We start from the raw sequence: 20,911 nt of genomic DNA, 5'->3' as shown, positions 1-20,911 counted from the left end.
AAGTATTGCTCCTTGTGTATGTGCAGGACTCTGGTGACTGCAGTATCAGTCTTCTCACCCACAGACATGCCTTCTCCTTCCATTACACGAAGACTTCTCAGTCACGGCGCCACCTATTCTATAGCCTATATGTCAGGTACGTGACTATCTGAGGGCGCGGGACTCGTCTTCTTCCCGCCTTCTCATATAAACCTGTCACCATGGTGACCATGCGACCATGTGGTGCGGTGTCAGGGACGCACCTCCTGCACAGGTGGTACGTAACATCTGATAGTTGTATTCACCACGCCTCCTTCTAACTGCGCTCAAGGATTGGCTAAGAGTAGAAGTCTGCCTAGGCTCACTCCATGCCGCTAACCAATAAAAATCTTTATTGCTCCAGTGACGTAGTAGTGCGTAGCATGAGCGGCCAATCAGAGCTCAGGAAAAGGATCACTCGGTGTTTGCGTGACAGCTGGGAATTCTCTGTCCCGGTGCTGAAGAGAGGAAGACTTGAACATATAAAGAGTCTCCTGTATACGGCGCTGTCAGACGGCTGCGACCTGCGAGAGGTGAGGTGGATGGGTGGATGGGTGGATGGGTGGATGGGTGGATGGGTGGATGGGTGGATGGGTGGATGGGTGGATGGGTGGATGGGTGGATGGGTGGATGGGTGGATGGGTGGATGGGTGGATGGGTGGATGGGTGGATGGGTGGATGGGTGGATGGATGGGTGGGTGGATGGGTGGATGGATGGGTGGGTGGATGGGTGGATGGGTGGATGGGTGGATGGGTGGATGGATGGGTGGATGGATGGGTGGATGGATGGGTGGATGGATGGATGGATGGGTGGGTGGGTGGGTGGGTGGGTGGGTGGATGTGTATGTATGTATGTGTGTGTATGAACGAATATAGCAGCTGTAAGGAGAACAGTTACTACACAGGATGACTTGTAGCCCTATAATGTGTAACTGTGCAGTGCTGTACTGCTGCTTATGTTTAGAGAGATCTGTATTCTGATGGTGCAGATACGTGTGTGTGTGTGTACACGCGCTGCTTGTGTATTATATATCTTCATTATTCCTTATTTATACTGCTGTATTCAGCTCTGCCACTAATAATGTGCTGTATAATATACTGTACCCATCACTGCCACTAATAATGTGCTGTATAATGTACCATACCCATCACTGCCACTAATAATGTGCTGTATAATATACCGTACCCATCACTGCCACTAATAATGTGCTGTATAATATACTGTACCCATCACTGCCACTAATAATGTGCTGTATAATGTACCATACCCATCACTGCCACTAATAATGTGCTGTATAATATACTGTACCCATCACTGCCACTAATAATGTGCTGTATAATATACTGTACCCATCACTGCCACTAATAATGTGCTGTATAATGTACCATACCCATCACTGCCACTAATAATGTGCTGTATAATATACTGTACCCATCACTGCCACTAATAATGTGCTGTATAATGTACCATACCCATCACTGCCACTAATAATGTGCTGTATAATATACCGTACCCATCACTGCCACTAATAATGTGCTGTATAATATACTGTACCCATCACTGCCACTAATAATGTGCTGTATAATGTACCATACCCATCACTGCCACTAATAATGTGCTGTATAATATACTGTACCCATCACTGCCACTAATAATGTGCTGTATAATGTACCATACCCATCTCTGCCACTAATAATGTGCTGTATAATATGCTGTACCCATCACTGCCACTAATAATGTGCTGTATAATATACTGTACCCATCACTGCCACTAATAATGTGCTGTATAATATACTGTACCCATCATTGCCACTAATAATGTGCTGTATAATATACTGTACCCATCATTGCCACTAATAATGTGCTGTATAATATACCGTACCCATCACTGCCACTAATAATGTGCTGTATAATATACTGTACCCATCATTGCCACTAATAATGTGCTGTATAATATACTGTACCCATCACTGCCACTAATAATGTGCTGTATAATGTACCATACCCATCTCTGCCACTAATAATGTGCTGTATAATATACTGTACCCATCATTGCCACTAATAATGTGCTGTATAATATACTGTACCCATCACTGCCACTAATAATGTGCTGTATAATGTACCATACCCATCACTGCCACTAATAATGTGCTGTATAATATACTGTACCCATCACTGCCACTAATAATGTGCTGTATAATATACTGTACCCATCACTGCCACTAATAATGTGCTGTATAATGTACCATACCCATCACTGCCACTAATAATGTGCTGTATAATATACCGTACCCATCACTGCCACTAATAATGTGCTGTATAATATACTGTACCCATCACTGCCACTAATAATGTGCTGTATAATGTACCATACCCATCACTGCCACTAATAATGTGCTGTATAATATACCGTACCCATCACTGCCACTAATAATGTGCTGTATAATATACTGTACCCATCACTGCCACTAATAATGTGCTGTATAATGTACCATACACATCTCTGCCACTAATAATGTGCTGTATAATATGCTGTACCCATCACTGCCACTAATAATGTGCTGTATAATATACTGTACCCATCACTGCCACTAATAATGTGCTGTATAATATACCGTACCCATCACTGCCACTAATAATGTGCTGTATAATATACTGTACCCATCATTGCCACTAATAATGTGCTGTATAATATACTGTACCCATCACTGCCACTAATAATGTGCTGTATAATGTACCATACCCATCTCTGCCACTAATAATGTGCTGTATAATATACTGTACCCATCACTGCCACTAATAATGTGCTGTATAATATACTGTACCCATCACTGCCACTAATAATGTGCTGTATAATATACTGTACCCATCACTGCCACTAATAATGTGCTGTATAATGTACCATACCCATCACTGCCACTAATAATGTGCTGTATAATATACCGTACCCATCACTGCCACTAATAATGTGCTGTATAATATACTGTACCCATCACTGCCACTAATAATGTGCTGTATAATGTACCATACCCATCACTGCCACTAATAATGTGCTGTATAATATACCGTACCCATCACTGCCACTAATAATGTGCTGTATAATATACTGTACCCATCACTGCCACTAATAATGTGCTGTATAATGTACCATACCCATCACTGCCACTAATAATGTGCTGTATAATATACTGTACCCATCACTGCCACTAATAATGTGCTGTATAATATACTGTACCCATCACTGCCACTAATAATGTGCTGTATAATGTACCATACCCATCACTGCCACTAATAATGTGCTGTATAATATACTGTACCCATCACTGCCACTAATAATGTGCTGTATAATGTACCATACCCATCACTGCCACTAATAATGTGCTGTATAATATACCGTACCCATCACTGCCACTAATAATGTGCTGTATAATATACTGTACCCATCACTGCCACTAATAATGTGCTGTATAATGTACCATACCCATCACTGCCACTAATAATGTGCTGTATAATATACTGTACCCATCACTGCCACTAATAATGTGCTGTATAATGTACCATACCCATCTCTGCCACTAATAATGTGCTGTATAATATGCTGTACCCATCACTGCCACTAATAATGTGCTGTATAATATACTGTACCCATCACTGCCACTAATAATGTGCTGTATAATATACTGTACCCATCATTGCCACTAATAATGTGCTGTATAATATACTGTACCCATCATTGCCACTAATAATGTGCTGTATAATATACCGTACCCATCACTGCCACTAATAATGTGCTGTATAATATACTGTACCCATCATTGCCACTAATAATGTGCTGTATAATATACTGTACCCATCACTGCCACTAATAATGTGCTGTATAATGTACCATACCCATCTCTGCCACTAATAATGTGCTGTATAATATACTGTACCCATCATTGCCACTAATAATGTGCTGTATAATATACTGTACCCATCACTGCCACTAATAATGTGCTGTATAATGTACCATACCCATCACTGCCACTAATAATGTGCTGTATAATATACTGTACCCATCACTGCCACTAATAATGTGCTGTATAATATACTGTACCCATCACTGCCACTAATAATGTGCTGTATAATGTACCATACCCATCACTGCCACTAATAATGTGCTGTATAATATACCGTACCCATCACTGCCACTAATAATGTGCTGTATAATATACTGTACCCATCACTGCCACTAATAATGTGCTGTATAATGTACCATACCCATCACTGCCACTAATAATGTGCTGTATAATATACCGTACCCATCACTGCCACTAATAATGTGCTGTATAATATACTGTACCCATCACTGCCACTAATAATGTGCTGTATAATGTACCATACACATCTCTGCCACTAATAATGTGCTGTATAATATGCTGTACCCATCACTGCCACTAATAATGTGCTGTATAATATACTGTACCCATCACTGCCACTAATAATGTGCTGTATAATATACCGTACCCATCACTGCCACTAATAATGTGCTGTATAATATACTGTACCCATCATTGCCACTAATAATGTGCTGTATAATATACTGTACCCATCACTGCCACTAATAATGTGCTGTATAATGTACCATACCCATCTCTGCCACTAATAATGTGCTGTATAATATACTGTACCCATCACTGCCACTAATAATGTGCTGTATAATATACTGTACCCATCACTGCCACTAATAATGTGCTGTATAATATACTGTACCCATCACTGCCACTAATAATGTGCTGTATAATGTACCATACCCATCACTGCCACTAATAATGTGCTGTATAATATACCGTACCCATCACTGCCACTAATAATGTGCTGTATAATATACTGTACCCATCACTGCCACTAATAATGTGCTGTATAATGTACCATACCCATCACTGCCACTAATAATGTGCTGTATAATATACCGTACCCATCACTGCCACTAATAATGTGCTGTATAATATACTGTACCCATCACTGCCACTAATAATGTGCTGTATAATGTACCATACCCATCACTGCCACTAATAATGTGCTGTATAATGTACCATACCCATCTCTGCCACTAATAATGTGCTGTATAATATACTGTACCCATCACTGCCACTAATAATGTGCTGTATAATATACCGTACCCATCACTGCCACTAATAATGTGCTGTATAATATACTGTACCCATCATTGCCACTAATAATGTGCTGTATAATATACTGTACCCATCACTGCCACTAATAATGTGCTGTATAATGTACCATACCCATCACTGCCACTAATAATGTGCTGTATAATATACCGTACCCATCACTGCCACTAATAATGTGCTGTATAATATACCGTACCCATCACTGCCACTAATAATGTGCTGTATAATATACTGTACCCATCACTGCCACTAATAATGTGCTGTATAATGTACCATACCCATCACTGCCACTAATAATGTGCTGTATAATATACCGTACCCATCACTGCCACTAATAATGTGCTGTATAATATACCGTACCCATCACTGCCACTAATAATGTGCTGTATAATATACTGTACCCATCACTGCCACTAATAATGTGCTGTATAATATACTGTACCCATCACTGCCACTAATAATGTGCTGTATAATGTACCATACCCATCACTGCCACTAATAATGTGCTGTATAATATACCGTACCCATCACTGCCACTAATAATGTGCTGTATAATATACCGTACCCATCACTGCCACTAATAATGTGCTGTATAATATACTGTACCCATCACTGCCACTAATAATGTGCTGTATAATGTACCATACCCATCACTGCCACTAATAATGTGCTGTATAATATACCGTACCCATCACTGCCACTAATAATGTGCTGTATAATATACCGTACCCATCACTGCCACTAATAATGTGCTGTATAATATACTGTACCCATCACTGCCACTAATAATGTGCTGTATAATATACTGTACCCATCACTGCCACTAATAATGTGCTGTATAATGTACCATACCCATCTCTGCCACTAATAATGTGCTGTATAATATACCGTACCCATCACTGCCACTAATAATGTGCTGTATAATATACCGTACCCATCACTGCCACTAATAATGTGCTGTATAATATACTGTACCCATCACTGCCACTAATAATGTGCTGTATAATGTACCATACCCATCTCTGCCACTAATAATGTGCTGTATAATATACCGTACCCATCACTGCCACTAATAATGTGCTGTATAATATACTGTACCCATCACTGCCACTAATAATGTGCTGTATAATATACCGTACCCATCACTGCCACTAATAATGTGCTGTATAATATACCGTACCCATCACTGCCACTAATAATGTGCTGTATAATATACCGTACCCATCACTGCCACTAATAATGTGCTGTATAATATACTGTACCCATCACTGCCACTAATAATGTGCTGTATAATATACCGTACCCATCACTGCCACTAATAATGTGCTGTATAATGTACCGTACCCATCACTGCCACTAATAATGTGCTGTATAATATACCGTACCCATCACTGCCACTAATAATGTGCTGTATAATATACCGTACCCATCTCTGCCACTAATAATGTGCTGTATAATGTGCAGTACCAATCACTGCCACTAATAATGTGCTGTATAATATACTGTACCCATCACTGCCACTAATAATGTGCTGTATAATATACCATACCCATCACTGCCACTAATAATGTGCTGTATAATATACTGTACCCATCACTGCCACTAATAATGTGCTGTATAATATACCGTACCATCACTGCCACTAATAATGTGCTGTATAATATACTGTACCCATCACTGCCACTAATAATGTGCTGTATAATGTACCATACCCATCACTGCCACTAATAATGTGCTGTATAATATACCGTACCATCACTGCCACTAATAATGTGCTGTATAATATACTGTACCCATCACTGCCACTAATAATGTGCTGTATAATGTGCAGTACCCATCACTGCCACTAATAATGTGCTGTATAATATACTGTACCCATCACTGCCACTAATAATGTGCTGTATAATGTACCATACCCATCACTGCCACTAATAATGTGCTGTATAATATACCGTGCCCATCACTGCCACTAATAATGTGCTGTATAATATACCGTACCCATCACTGCCACTAATAATGTGCTGTATAATGTACCATACCCATCACTGCCACTAATAATGTGCTGTATAATATACTGTACCCATCACTGCCACTAATAATGTGCTGTATAATATACCGTACCCATCACTGCCACTAATAATGTGCTGTATAATATACCATACCATCACTGCCACTAATAATGTGCTGTATAATATACCGTACCCATCACTGCCACTAATAATGTGCTGAATAATGTACCATACCCATCACTGCCACTAATAATGTGCTGTATAATATACCGTACCCATCACTGCCACTAATAATGTGCTGTATAATGTACCGTACCCATCACTGCCACTAATAATGTGCTGTATAATATACCGTACCCATCACTGCCACTAATAATGTGCTGTATAATGTACCATACCCATCACTGCCACTAATAATGTGCTGTATAATATACCGTACCCATCACTGCCACTAATAATGTGCTGTATAATGTACCATACCCATCACTGCCACTAATAATGTGCTGTATAATATACCGTACCCATCACTGCCACTAATAATGTGCTGTACCCATCACTGCCACTAATAATGTGCTGTATAATGTGCAGTACCCATCTCTGCCACTAATAATGAGTATACATTTTTCCTACCTGATATTAAAATAAGCAGTTAAAGACCATTTTATGTTCAGTTATAAGTGTCTTATATATGGTAATTTTATTGCTGGTTTTTTAAGCCATTTTGAAATGGCTTTTCAAAGTAAATACCCCAGCCTCATCAGGTGTAAGAGACCTATGTAATAATGTTTTATTCCCAAATCCGGTGACCGATGATTTTCCATACACAGTAATTGACTTTAGTTTGTCTTTTTATCGCAGGTTCCCTGACATCTTACACCTGCCTGTCCATGTATTAGGAATCAGAAATGGCTTCAAACGACAGTGTCCTGAGCTCGGCATATCTTGCTGTTGAATACATTGACTCCCTTTTACCAGACAATCCTCTGCAGGGACCCTTCAAACATGCCTGGACCTACATGCTGGATAACTACACCAAGTTCCAGATTGCCACGTGGGGATCCCTGATTGTCCATGAGCTGATCTACTTCCTCTTGTGTTTACCTGGATTTCTATTTCAGTTCATACCTTTCATGCAAAGGTTTAAAATCCAGCAGGTTTGTACTCTGCACTTTCTCGTGTGTTCTATAGGGATGTGTGGCCGTTCTATATAAAGGAAGAGGCATCCTGTAGTTTACTACAATGGGACAGAAAAGTTGTCACCATGAACGCTACTTAAAGGGAATCTGTCAGCAGGTTTTTGCTACCTCATCTAAAAGTAGCATGATCTAGAGGTAGAGACCCCGATTCCAGACTTGCATCACTTACTGGTCTGTTTACTGCAGTTTTTATTAATCTAGCAGTTCTCTGAATGCTGAGCTCTGTATAACCCTGCTTACACCACTGATTAGCTGCTTTCTGCCTAGTCAAATTGTACACAGAAAGCCAATCTGTTGTTGGCCGAGTTTGACAGAACTCATGAGGACTATGTGGCAGTAGGTTTACTAGTCTTCTAGTGGTAAAACACTGATTGTACCAAAACTACAGTAAACATCCCAGTAAGTGCATGGAATTTGGGTCTCTCTACATCATGCTGCTCCAATATAAGGTACCTGGTGAATGATTCTTTTAAAGGGGTATTCCCAACCTAATCACACAAGATATGCCATAAATATCTAATAGATGTGGTTCTGACCTCTGTAACTTTCATGAACCTGGTGCTAAGTAGCTTCTGGCCACTACATGTAAGCAAGTTGACTACACATGCTTGACTGTTTCCATAACCTAAAAATGTTCCTTCTAGATTGATGGGGAGCAGATCTCTCAAAATAGGAGAAATGGTCCCAGTGGTGGAACTTGTATACGTGTTTATGTTGGGCTTTACCAGGGACTTTAAAGTGACCCTGTCAGGTCATTTATGCACCAAGAACCATGAGCAATTCTGGGGGCATATTTCTAATCTCTGCCTAACCGTCCCTGTATACACTGGCATAGATAAAGAGATCTTTAGAAAAAGTATTTCTAAAGATCTTATATCGTATGCTAATGAGCGAGGGGACTAGTCCCAAGGGCGTTGCTTCCCTTGCTAGTCGGCCCTGTTAGCATGTTAGTACGTTCCTGTGGGCGCGCTAATATGCTAATGAATGCGCAGCATCACAGGGTGATCTCACTCACCTCTCCGCTGCCATCGCCGCCCGACGCTGGATTTCGGCTCAGTGCGCATGACCCCGGAGTTTCGGTCATGCGCACTATGAAGCCGGGTGTACGTGTCCTGGCTTCAAACTGAAGTAGTGCGCATGACCCAAACTCCGGGGGCATGCGCACTGAGCCGAAATCCAGCGTCAGGCGGTGATGGCAGCGGAGAGGTGAGTGAGATCATCCTCTCAGCTGCACAATCATTAGCATGATAGCACACCCACAGGAGTGTACGAACATGCTAATTGGGTCGACTAGCAAGGGAAGCAACGTCCTTGGGACTAGTCCCCGCACTCATTAGAATTCGATAAAAGATCTTTAGAAATACTTTTTCTAAAGATCTCTTTATGTGTGCTAGTGTATACGGGAACGGTTAGGCAGGGAAATATGAAATATGCACCCAGAACTGCTCGTGGTTCTGGGTTTATATTGTAATTTAAAGGTTCCCTTTAAATTACTGGTTTGTCTTTACACACTGGGCCATGTCCTCTTCATTGTTACAGGTATAGATACACATTTTGTAAAATATCACAAAAATTGCGACAATTTCTGGTGTGCATAAAATTGTTAATCAGTCTGAAGCATCTGGTAAAGCCACTAAGATATGAGGAGCAGAAAAGTAACTAAACCACAAAAACAAAGTGAGAAATGGCGCAAATCATGTGACGAATTTGTCGAAACTAAAAAGTCATAAATTGAGAGGTATTCACACCACAAAACTGGCAGCTATGTAGTGATGAATCGGTCCCATAGAGCATGCTGGAGCATCCGTCCCTTTAATCAGCTGATCAGGGAGGCGGCTAGAAATCAGACTCACACAAATCTAACCTCCTGTCCTAATTCTTAGAAGCCCGAATCCGTTTAATAGTCCACAACAGTGGATTGTGATAATAATTGGATAATAATTGGATAGTGATAATGTGATTGCAGACATCTGATTCCTTACCGTGCGTGGACAACAAGCTGTCAGGATTCTCTGGGGTTGTCGATGAGAGTGAGCTGTCATGTGATTGCAAGTATGTATGTGGTCACGTGCTTGGTCTCACTCAACACAAGTGAATTGAGTGAGGCCACGCACATCTAGTTGGAATGTGGCCGCAAGTATGTAAATGACATACTTGTAGTCATGTGACTGCCCGCTATCAGTTGAATCTTGACAGTGTGCGGTGCATGCACTGTCATGATTCATAAGTCTGTAGCCACATCAAGTGACTGCAGACCTTCATCAGAAGATGATACAACCCATTTAATATGAATGACCCAGAAAACCCCTGTAGTTCCTAACAGGTACATATTGCTGAGCTTATTCTTCATCTAAGCTTGACTTCTCTTTGTATTACAGGATAGACCAGAAACGTGGGAGGGCCAATGGAGGTGCTTTAAAATGCTCCTTTTCAATCACTTCTGCATTCAGCTTCCACTGATGTGCGGAACATACTACTTCACTGAATTTTTTAACATTCCATATGACTGGGATAATATGCCTAGATGGTAAGTATCGGGGTCTCAGAAACGGTCAATAAAGCGAAAATATTCAATATTACACTTTGTAAGTTGGCAACTGGTATGAAGACCATATTGAATATAGGTGAATCTGAGAATTACACGGGGGCTTAATGTAAATATCATTCATGGCATAGATCAGGTCCGAAGGCCACATGCACACGTTGAGTATTTGATGAGGTTTTTTCTTTATCTAAGTATTTGAAGCCAAAAGCAGAAGTGGAACAATCAGAGGAAAAGTATAATAGAAACACGGGCACCACTTCTATACATTTTTTTGCCCACTCCTGGTTTTAGCGACAAATACTGAGGTAAAAAAACTCACCAAATTCTGAATGTGTGCACGTGGCCTAACAGGGCCAGTGTGTCGCCATGTGGATGCAGGATACCGAGCTCACTAGGTGTCTCTGTGAATAGAATACATCAGAGGCACGAAAATCTTGGGGTTTTTTTTAAACGATTGTTTGTTTTTATTTTTTTACAAATTGCCTTTTATACCCCGTGCTATGGTCAGTTTTTAGCCCGAGACATGGCAATTTTTATATTGCAAACTATGGGAAAACTGCAGATGCTAGGAGTGTTATGATTTGAGGGAGAAGACTTCTATATAGGGGTTGTCTGTATATCTTAAATGGTTAAAATTTCAACGTGCATGTGAAAACAAGCAAGATATCATTTTTTTTTTTTTTTTTTTATTAAATATCTTCACTTTTCTCAAGAATGAGGGGGATAATTTTTGTTTTTAATTGTCTAGTTTACTGCTTGTTGCTAATGGTTGTCACCCAGTCTGTCAGAGCTGGCCAGTCTCCTAGTCAAGGAGTGCAGCGCTTTCAATCTCTTTGCTGAATAGCTTGCACGCGCTTCTCTGCAGCTGGTTTGATCACTGTATCCGGCCAGCTTCAATGCTTCTGTTCTCATCTGTTGTCTACGCTTGCAGCATCAGAGAGCACACAGTTTGGGCCAGAAGTTCAGCCATGCCACTGGCCAAACTTTCAATCATGAGGAGCTCAACCCCTCCAGCAAACATGAAGTCTGGAGGCTGATTAGTTATGGAACCAAACTGTGTCTGCCTCATTAACAATGTTGTCTTTTGTTGTAGGTATATACTATGTGCGCAGTGTTTTGGCTGTGCTGTCATTGAAGACGCCTGGCATTATTTCCTGCATCGTCTCCTGCACCATAAGAGTATATACAAGTATATCCACAAAGTACATCACGAGTTTGCAGTAAGTTCAGAGTCTGTCTCTAAAGCCTGTGACACACATCCATGCCGCCGGCACGTGTTTGTAATTTTTTACACGTACCGGCGGCACGGAGACACGTTAAGCAATGCTACCCTATTGTAGCAGGCACACACACGTAAAACCACACGGAACGTGTGTTCGTGTGCGTTTGTACGTGTGTGCGTTTTTCAAAGCGCTGACATATCAGTGTTTTCTCTGGCAGCACGGGTGTCACACGGCCCGCACCCGTACCACACGGGTGTAGTGTGGATGCGGTCCCGTGTGACACGCGCCGAAGAAAACACACGTGTCAGTGAAAAAAAAACAAAACATTAACTCACCTTCTCCAGCCCTCCTGTCTCTGCCGCTGCTGCCTCTTGCTGCCGACCGCCGCTCATTATTCTCATTGAATATTCACTTCACTGCCTGGCAGCAGCAGCAGCGGGGAGACGGGAGGGCTGGAGACCGAGGATCAGCACCACGGACAGCAGCGCGGACATCAGGAAGGCCCAGGTGAGTATGTAAATTACCGGTTCTACGTGTGCTATTGCGGATAGCACACGTAGAACACACGTGGCCCGCACGTACCAGAGACACGTACTTACCTGCACGCAACACGCAGGTAACACTCGGCACGTGCGTGATTTTCACGTGAGTGTGGCAGAGGCCTAAAGCAGCACTGTACTGAAAGCTTTGGCTGGAGTCACATTAGCAAATAGAACACTGCGAGAGAATCGGATGTGATCCGCTCATGTCACTCAGTTCAGACTCTGCAAGTGTGAGCTATGTGACATTATATTGCACTCCGACTCTCTCACATGCGAGAAGTGAGGAGAAGATAGACAGATTAATTTTTCCATCTTCTCCATTGTCTGTGTCGGTGTATATCAGTGCACACTCAGATGACATCCAAGTGCAGTTTGATGTTTTATCGGATCGCACTCGCACATGAAAATCGCAAGTGAAAAGAACCCTAAACCTGAAAAAAGTCTTATCTGAGAAGAGCATGATGTGGAGGCTGGGACCCTGCTGTCATTTTGATACAATCCCTGTTTTCTCCACTACCAATGTAGCAGTGCTCGGCATGTTAAACCCTGTGCACCCCATGCACACCAGTGATTGGCAGCTTTCTGTGTACACTGTATGTTGACATAAAGCTGCTAACCTGTGGTGGGGGTACACAGAGCAGTTAACTGGGAGGCATGGGACAGCTAGTCCTCTAGTGATCTCCTGTTGTTAAAACACTGCCTAATAAGTGACACATAACTGGAATCAGGGTCTCATGCCCTACATTATGCTGCTCTCAGATTACATAATAAAAACTTGCTGACAGATTACCTTTAAGTGTTTTTGGGTATGTTTTTTTGTTTGTTTTTTTTACAATCGTTTTCAGGGGTGGTCTTTATTTTGTAACATTTTCTACTTTTGTTTTACCTGGTTATTCAATTCTTATAGAAAAGCCTATGTGAACAAATGCCAGACCTACAGTGGGCCGCGTCGCCAAAACCAAACTGTAGTGTGTTTTACAATTCACTATAGATTTTAGGCTGTGTTTCCATATAGTGTAAATGCTTCGTATAAGGGTACGCTCACACGAGCGTGAAAATCGGACGAGAGCAATGCAAGAAATTCTCGCATTACACTCGGACCAATGTTATTCTATGAGTGCGATATGAGTGCGAGCTGTTGGTCAGCTTTTCTCCATTCCAAATTCTGGATGCGAGAAAAGCGGCAGCATGCTGCGTATTCATACGTAAAACGTCTCTGACTCGCCAATACAAGTCTATGGGTGCGAGAAAAAAACGGACGGCACACGGATCATCCTAGTGACATCCGTTTTTATGACTACAATTCTATCATGTAGCATAGAACACTGTAAATGTTCATGTTATTGACTGTAAATGACTAATAGCTGCTGAGAAAAAAAACGGATTGCACACGGACAGCATACTGACAGCACACTGAGAGCACACTGATGACAAGTGAGAAAAATTCGTCCGACTCTCGCAAACGAGAATGGGACCGTTTTTTAATACGTTCGTGTGAGTCCAGCCTAAGGACCAAATCTGCTGACAGGTTCCCATTAATGTCCATGATAAGTAATGATGTGCTTCCTATGTGTTCCACAGTCTCCATTTGGGATGCAGGCTGAATATGCTCATCCTTATGAAACCCTCATTTTGGGAGCTGGGTTCTTCATTGGCATCATGGTCTTCTGCAATCACGTCATTCTCCTGTGGGCCTGGGTTATTGTCAGGCTTATGGAAACAATAGATGTTCACAGGTAAGCAGCATTTGAATTTAATTTAGAAGTGCCTCATATAAGGCCGACAAAGACAAAAAAATATGTTTGCCAGCATTCATAAAAACTACGAAACGTTTAGTGGAGAGCCACATTCATGTCACCACGTATTGGCACAGAGGCCTTTTTCAAGTGCTGCGTGTAGGCAGATGCATGGAGACATAACTGTGGATCTCCACTAAAAAAAGTATCTTTTCTATGGAGCTCGATAAACTTATGTAATGTATTGCATATGGCGTCTGATAGAGAGAGACACACACACTTTTTTTTTTTTACTATTTTTTTTTTTTTGCTGTAGTTGTCTAACCCCCTTTTACTGTCAAAACAAATCATATAAATGCTAATTTTGCTCCCTCTTTTTATTTTGATTAGCAGTCCATCCAATATCATTATATCATTGGGATATCACTGGTTATACAAGCTCTACACTGACTACTTTACATTGTATCAAAGTGTCATGTTAGAAAATATTTACAAAAAATGTGAGGGGTGTACTTACTATTGTGATATATTGTATATGTGATGCACACTGCTTTATTCAGGGATATATCATTATTCTTACGGTGCTTTTAAAGGAAAATGTAATCTCTGATAATTGTCTCTCACATAAGACTATTGTACATTGTTATGTGCATGAGGCCTTAGGCGCCATGATGCTGTGACATGCTAGTCATTAGCTTAGCTGATCTGCCATTTGCATCATTTATACTATCTAATCCTCTATAGAGGTCCGGGATCTTCCTCTACCACTTCCACTTTCAGAATTCTATCGGTGACTTGGTTCAGTTCCTTGGGGCGCTTCTCCATATGCAGTTACAAAAATGGTTTACCGTCATAGACATTCTAATTGGTCCTTAATAGTTACTAATGTATACAAGAATGTGAATACATAGCAATAGATCCTACGTGGATCGAGTTATTCCAGAAAACACATGTCCTGTGGTGTCAATGTATGGCTGTATACTTATAACGCATTATGCCTGCATAACTATCAACAGAGGGTTAGGGTATGTGTCAAGTTCGCGTCAGGAGACCAGTAGGCAAACCGTGCCTCGTAGTCTGTACATGGACATGCGGATGGGGCTACAGATTATTTCACAATAATCTTGCAATCATTCCTAGGAACACTCCTCCTCAATATAGACCCCCCACCGATCACACATGGACAATAATAAGTCTTTTCACATAGGCAGAAAAATGTCAACGTCAACCAAAGTACAAGTCGATTGTGGCTCATTTAATAACATTTGCATGGAAAGGTTTTGTGCCAATGATCATTTTTGTGATCGTTGATAAACCCTTTTTGGCAAGACGTACCTTTCTACATGTTGGTACTACCCACCGAATATGTCTTAGGCTATGTGCGCACTTTGCGTCGTCCTAGTTGCAGTTCTAAACGCATCCTTGGGCAGAAATTGCTTTTGCCAAAGTTGCTTTTGACCACTAAATCGTTTTTTACCGCGTTTTAGTCGCGTTTTTAGCGCTTTTTTACCTGCTTTTCAATTGTGTTTAGACAGATGCGTTTTGAACATTAAGACACTGCTAAATAAAGTTTAAACAGTCAAAGAAAATGAAAAAAAGGGAAAAAAAAGGAACACATATAATTATTGAAATCATAACGAAAATAGTTATATTTCATATAATTATAGCGGTTTTATACTATTTAAGGCTAAAATAGCAAAAAAATTATATTTTTCATTAATTTAATTGTCGGACTATTTGTGTGTAAAGGGACATATCATTTCATTATTTTGAAGCCAGAAAAGCATGCGTTTATGTAGTCCAAAACGCATTCTTTCTGCAGCTAAAAAGCATGTAAAACGCTGGAATTTTGATGTTTCTTGCTTTTTACAACTTCTCATTGACTTCAATGTTACCAATATGCAGCCCAAATGGCAAAAACAATTGACATGCTGCTTCTTTGAACGCAGGGTTTTTCGCCAAAATTATGCAAATTAAACGCTGCGTTTGGAAACGCAAAGTGCGGACTAGAAATCCCCATTTTCCATAGACTTTGCAGGAAAATCAAAACGCATGCCTTTTGGCATGAAAATACTGCAGTTCAAAACGGACCTAAAAAGCACCTGAAACGCAGGTGAAAACGGAAAAGTGCGCACATAGCCTTAGACTACGTCACACGTTGAGTATTTGGTGAGTTTTTTTACCTCAGTATTAACCAGGAGTGGATAAAAATACAGAAGTGGTGACTTGTGTCTATTATACTTCTACTGAGGTAAAAAACTCACCCAATACTCAACGTGTGCACGTGGCCTTACAAATACTGAGGTAAAAAACTCACCAAATACTCATAGTGCGCCTAAGGCCCGTTTCACACGTCAGTGAAAAACAGTGACATTTTTCACTGGCGTGTAAAACACGCACATGTCCCTGCGTGTGCCGTGATTCACGGCACACGTGGGTTGTCTAAGTGCAATCCAGGCTCCGTTCTCCGTGGCCCGTGATTGCACTTAGAAAACAACTCACCTCTGCCCGCTCCCGCTGTCCATGGTGCTGATTGCTCCCGCAGTGCAGCATCCGGCCAGCGCTGGCCCCTGCAGCAGCTGCTTCCGGGTCGGCTGTGTCGCGCATAATGAATATGAGCGACAATAATGAGCCGGCTCAGAAGCAGCAGGGAGAACGGGCTGCAGAGGACATTGCTGGACGCCGGGTGAGTTAAAATGTTTTTTATTTTAAAAGCATGTTTTTTTCTGGCACGTGTTTCACGGACCACACCACTGCGTGGTCCGTGGAACATCAGTGATGCCAGAAAAAAATGGACATGTCTCCGTGCGGCAATCACGCACACGCGGGTACGAAAAATCACTGATGTGTGAGCAGACCCATTCATTATAATGGGTCTGCGTATGTCAGTGATTCTGGTACGTTTTAAAAAAAGCACAAACGTCCCAGAATCACTGACGTGTGAAAGGGGCCTAAGGCTGCGTGCCCACGATCAGTGCTTGCAGCGTTTTTGATGTACCGTGTTTTCGCTGCGTCCAAAACACTGCATTGTACAGTACAAGTATAGTGGACGGGATTAATAGAAATCCTGTGCCCACTATGCTTGTTTTTTCTGCAGCAAACACGGACCTGTGGTGTGTCTTTCCAGTCCTCAGCATGTCAATTGTTTGCTGCGGATTCGCATGCATCCTCTATAGGGAGAACACAGCGAGGAGACCGCAGCGCACCGGACCCTGATCGTGGGTATGAGCAGCTGCGGTCTCCTGCAGAGGAGACGCGCGGCCCCGCAGGTCAGGACCCGCTGCAGCCAGGTCGCAGTGAGTCCTAATCGTGGACACATACCCTTATTGTTCACTATAAAAGATGACCGTAGCAATAATTGACTGTTATGTTGCTGAACCTTTTTACCCTATATAAAAGGTCTTTACAATGAAGCTTTAATAATCCACATCAAAGATACCTAATAGTCAAACTGGCTTTGTTATCCATAGGAAAAAAAATCAGAGCTTGGCTTTTTCTTAAGATCCCTTGACAAACTAGAAGGTGCTCTGGTTGCTATAGGTAACCAGGCAGTCTTAGTAGTAGACTAGTTTTGATAAAGGAGATGCAATGTGTTTTCCCAGAAATCCTCCTATCCAGTTACCATTCCCACCTGTCACAATGGCCTGTGTAGTGAGGGATGACATGAAATCATTGTGTGTTGCCATGTTCAGATTCTGTATGGCTTCATCACCTGGATTTGGTTACAATATTGTAAATCCACGCTGTCTTCTCTCCTAGTGGTTACGACATTCCCTTGAATCCGCTGCATCTTGTACCCTTCTACGCCGGGGCACGCTTCCACGATTTCCATCACATGAACTTCGTAGGTAACTACTCATCAACCTTTACATGGTGGGACAAACTCTTCAACACCGATTCTCAGTACAACAGCTACAGACATAAAGTGAAGACAGAGGAAGGGAAGAAGACAAAATAACTTATTTCCTAAAAACTGTTTAATTTTCCATCATATGGATCGTGAATTGCTCTTAATAAAATCCGAAATGTATCGCAGGCGAAAGAGTGGACGCTGATTCGTGCATAGCGTGCGAGGACTCACAAGTACCACTGAGGAATTCGGCCACAAATGCCACGTTGGGCCTTACCGTCAGAATGAGAACTCTACTAACAGCTGGGTGTCACTTACCGACTGTAACCTCTCGGAAGATGCAAGAATATTGAGCTTTTTTTTTTCTTCAAATTCATCGACATCATGATCAACTTTCCACTTTGTGAAATGTTCCATTTTATTTTTATACATAGCGCATATTTTAATTATTTAACTCTTTCATTCCTAACCACAACTGAAACTGGCATCTTTAGTTGTGGTGTTGAAAATATTTTTGATGTCTGTTGGCGAGGTACGAGTGCCGCCACTAACTCATCTAGGCACCTTATTCTGGTCAGTTTTTGTACTGGTAAGGACTTATTCACATGTCAGTTTTATTTGCTTCATAAAAAAACTAAACTTAGTTTCATCAGCGATTTTTCGTCAGTTTCCTTTGATTTTCATCAGAGTTTAGTCTGACTTGTATAAGTTTTTCTCATGTCTGGTGAAAAGAGATTTACCTCTCTCTCTTATTTAAAAGTCCTTAAATATCAGACCACACTAGGATGGTTTCTGAGTGCTCTTTTTTTTTTTTTATTTTTTTATTTTCATCAATACAACCATATGAGGGCTTGTTTTTTGCAGGATGAGTTGTAATTTTGAATGACACCATGCATTCTGCTCCATATTGAAATGGAAAACAGAAAAAAATTCCAAGTGCGACAAAATTGCAAAAAAGTGCAATTGCACAATTTTATTTTTTTTTTATATTTACCATGTTCATTATATGGTAAAACTGACCTGGCAGTATGATTCCCCAGGTTGTTGATACCAAACATATATTTTACTTTTAGCTAAGTGGTGAAAAAAAAATTCAGAAATTTGTCAAAAAACAAATAATTGTGCTCTTAGCGCCATTTTCAGAGACCCGTAGCGTTCTTATTTTCAGGATTTTTTGCATCTTGAGCTGACATTTTTATGAGGCTGGGCTCACACGAGCATATGGCATCCGATGCGTTAGCATCGGAAGCGATATGCTAATGACCCCCAGCTCAGGCTCTGCTGCGAGTGTGAGCCGAGGGTCATGCAACTGTAACAGCTGTGAAGCTAAGTGCGGGCGCTGTGGAGGAGAGGGAGGGGTTAATCCTCCCATCTCCTCCACTGTCAGCCTGTGCGTACATCTCACTGCACTGGGATAACATCCGAGAGCAGTCCGATGTATCTCTCGCATCCATTCACTTGAATGGGTGTGAGAGATATGGCTGTAGCAGCAAATCGCAGCATGCTGCCGCTTTTCTCGCATCCAGAATCTGGATGCGATAAAAGCTGCCCAACTGCTCGCCCTCATTGCCTCACATTGGTCAGAGTGCAATGCGAGATTTTCTCGCCTTGCACTCGTCCAATTTTCACGCTCGTGTGAGCGTACCCTTATACCAGTTTTGTGTAGATGCAATGTTTTGGTCTCCTGTTATCGTATTTTAATGCAATGTTGAGATGACCAAAAAGCAGGATTCTGGCGTTAACTTTTTTTTTTTTGTCGCTACGCCCTTTACTGATCAAATTAATTGAGTTTATATTTTGATAGATCGGGCATTTCTGAACACGGCGATACCAAATATGTGGGTTTTTTTTTTTTTGTTTCAATTATCAATGGTGCAGCGTGATCTAAGGCTGGAAACACATCTATGCGAGAAAAATCGGTCCGAGTTGGCTGAAAAAAACTCGGCTGATTTTAGTTCAAGTTAGGTCCGAGTGCAACGCAAGTGCGATGCTTTTTCTGAATAAATTAATGATTTTACTAGCGTGTGTAATGCGTGTGTAATGCGTATTTTTTACTATGTCATCTGCCATTCAGCTCTGCTACATGGCCGCTGACAGCAGACACAGACAGCCATGTAGCAGAGCTGAATGGCAGATGACAGCAGACACAGACAGAGCTGCACGATCAGAATGAACTCGAGTTAACTTCACCCGACTTCATTGCATGTCTGTCTGTGCCGCGCCCTGATTAGCGGTCACCAGTGAAGGACACACCGGTGACCGCTAATCCCCTGAGTGACTGAAGTTAGCAGCCCTCTCTCATACTCACCGATCCCCGGCACGGCGCTGCACGGCATTCACACTGCTGCGGCGGCTTTTACTATTTTGAAAAAGCCGGCCGCTCATTAAACAATCTCGTATTCCCTGCTTTACCCGCCCACAGGCGCCTATGATTGGTTGCAGTGAGACACGCCCCCACGCTGAGTGACAGGTGTCTCACTGCACCCAATCACAGCAGCCGGTGGGCGTGTCTATACTGTGCAGTATAATAATATAATAATAATAGTAAATAAATAATTAAATAATTAAAAAAACCGGCGTGCGGTCCCCCTAATTTCAATACCAGCCAGATAAAGCCATA

General features: G+C 41.6%; 1 protein-coding gene across 1 annotated transcript; it reads left to right on the top strand.

The window, feature by feature from the left end:
- Positions 1-442: 442 nt before the first annotated feature.
- Positions 443-20,321, top strand: MSMO1 (methylsterol monooxygenase 1). The gene is made up of 6 exons (XM_075335132.1): positions 443-551; positions 8,058-8,353; positions 10,774-10,922; positions 12,034-12,160; positions 14,287-14,441; positions 18,201-20,321. Exons 2-6 carry the CDS (start codon positions 8,105-8,107, stop codon positions 18,397-18,399), a joined length of 879 nt encoding a protein of 292 aa, XP_075191247.1. The 5' UTR covers positions 443-551; positions 8,058-8,104; the 3' UTR covers positions 18,400-20,321.
- The last annotated feature ends 590 nt before the right edge of the window (positions 20,322-20,911 follow it).

This window comes from Anomaloglossus baeobatrachus, chromosome 1 (assembly GCF_048569485.1).
Source record: "Anomaloglossus baeobatrachus isolate aAnoBae1 chromosome 1, aAnoBae1.hap1, whole genome shotgun sequence".
Taxonomy (NCBI): Eukaryota; Metazoa; Chordata; class Amphibia; order Anura; family Aromobatidae; genus Anomaloglossus; species Anomaloglossus baeobatrachus.
The sequence above is the reverse complement of the archived record's forward strand: the minus strand, read 5'-3'. Positions and strand labels throughout refer to the sequence as shown.

Bases quoted from the DNA above. Each gene is read 5' to 3' on its own strand.
- MSMO1 (XM_075335132.1), top strand. From the start codon at position 8,105: ATGGCTTCAAACGACAGTGTCCTGAGCTCGGCATATCTTGCTGTTGAA. The intron at 10,923-12,033 runs GTAAGTATCGGG...CTTTTGTTGTAG, and splicing joins TGGGATAATATGCCTAGATG to GTATATACTATGTGCGCAGT. The intron at 12,161-14,286 runs GTAAGTTCAGAG...TGTGTTCCACAG, and splicing joins AAGTACATCACGAGTTTGCA to TCTCCATTTGGGATGCAGGC.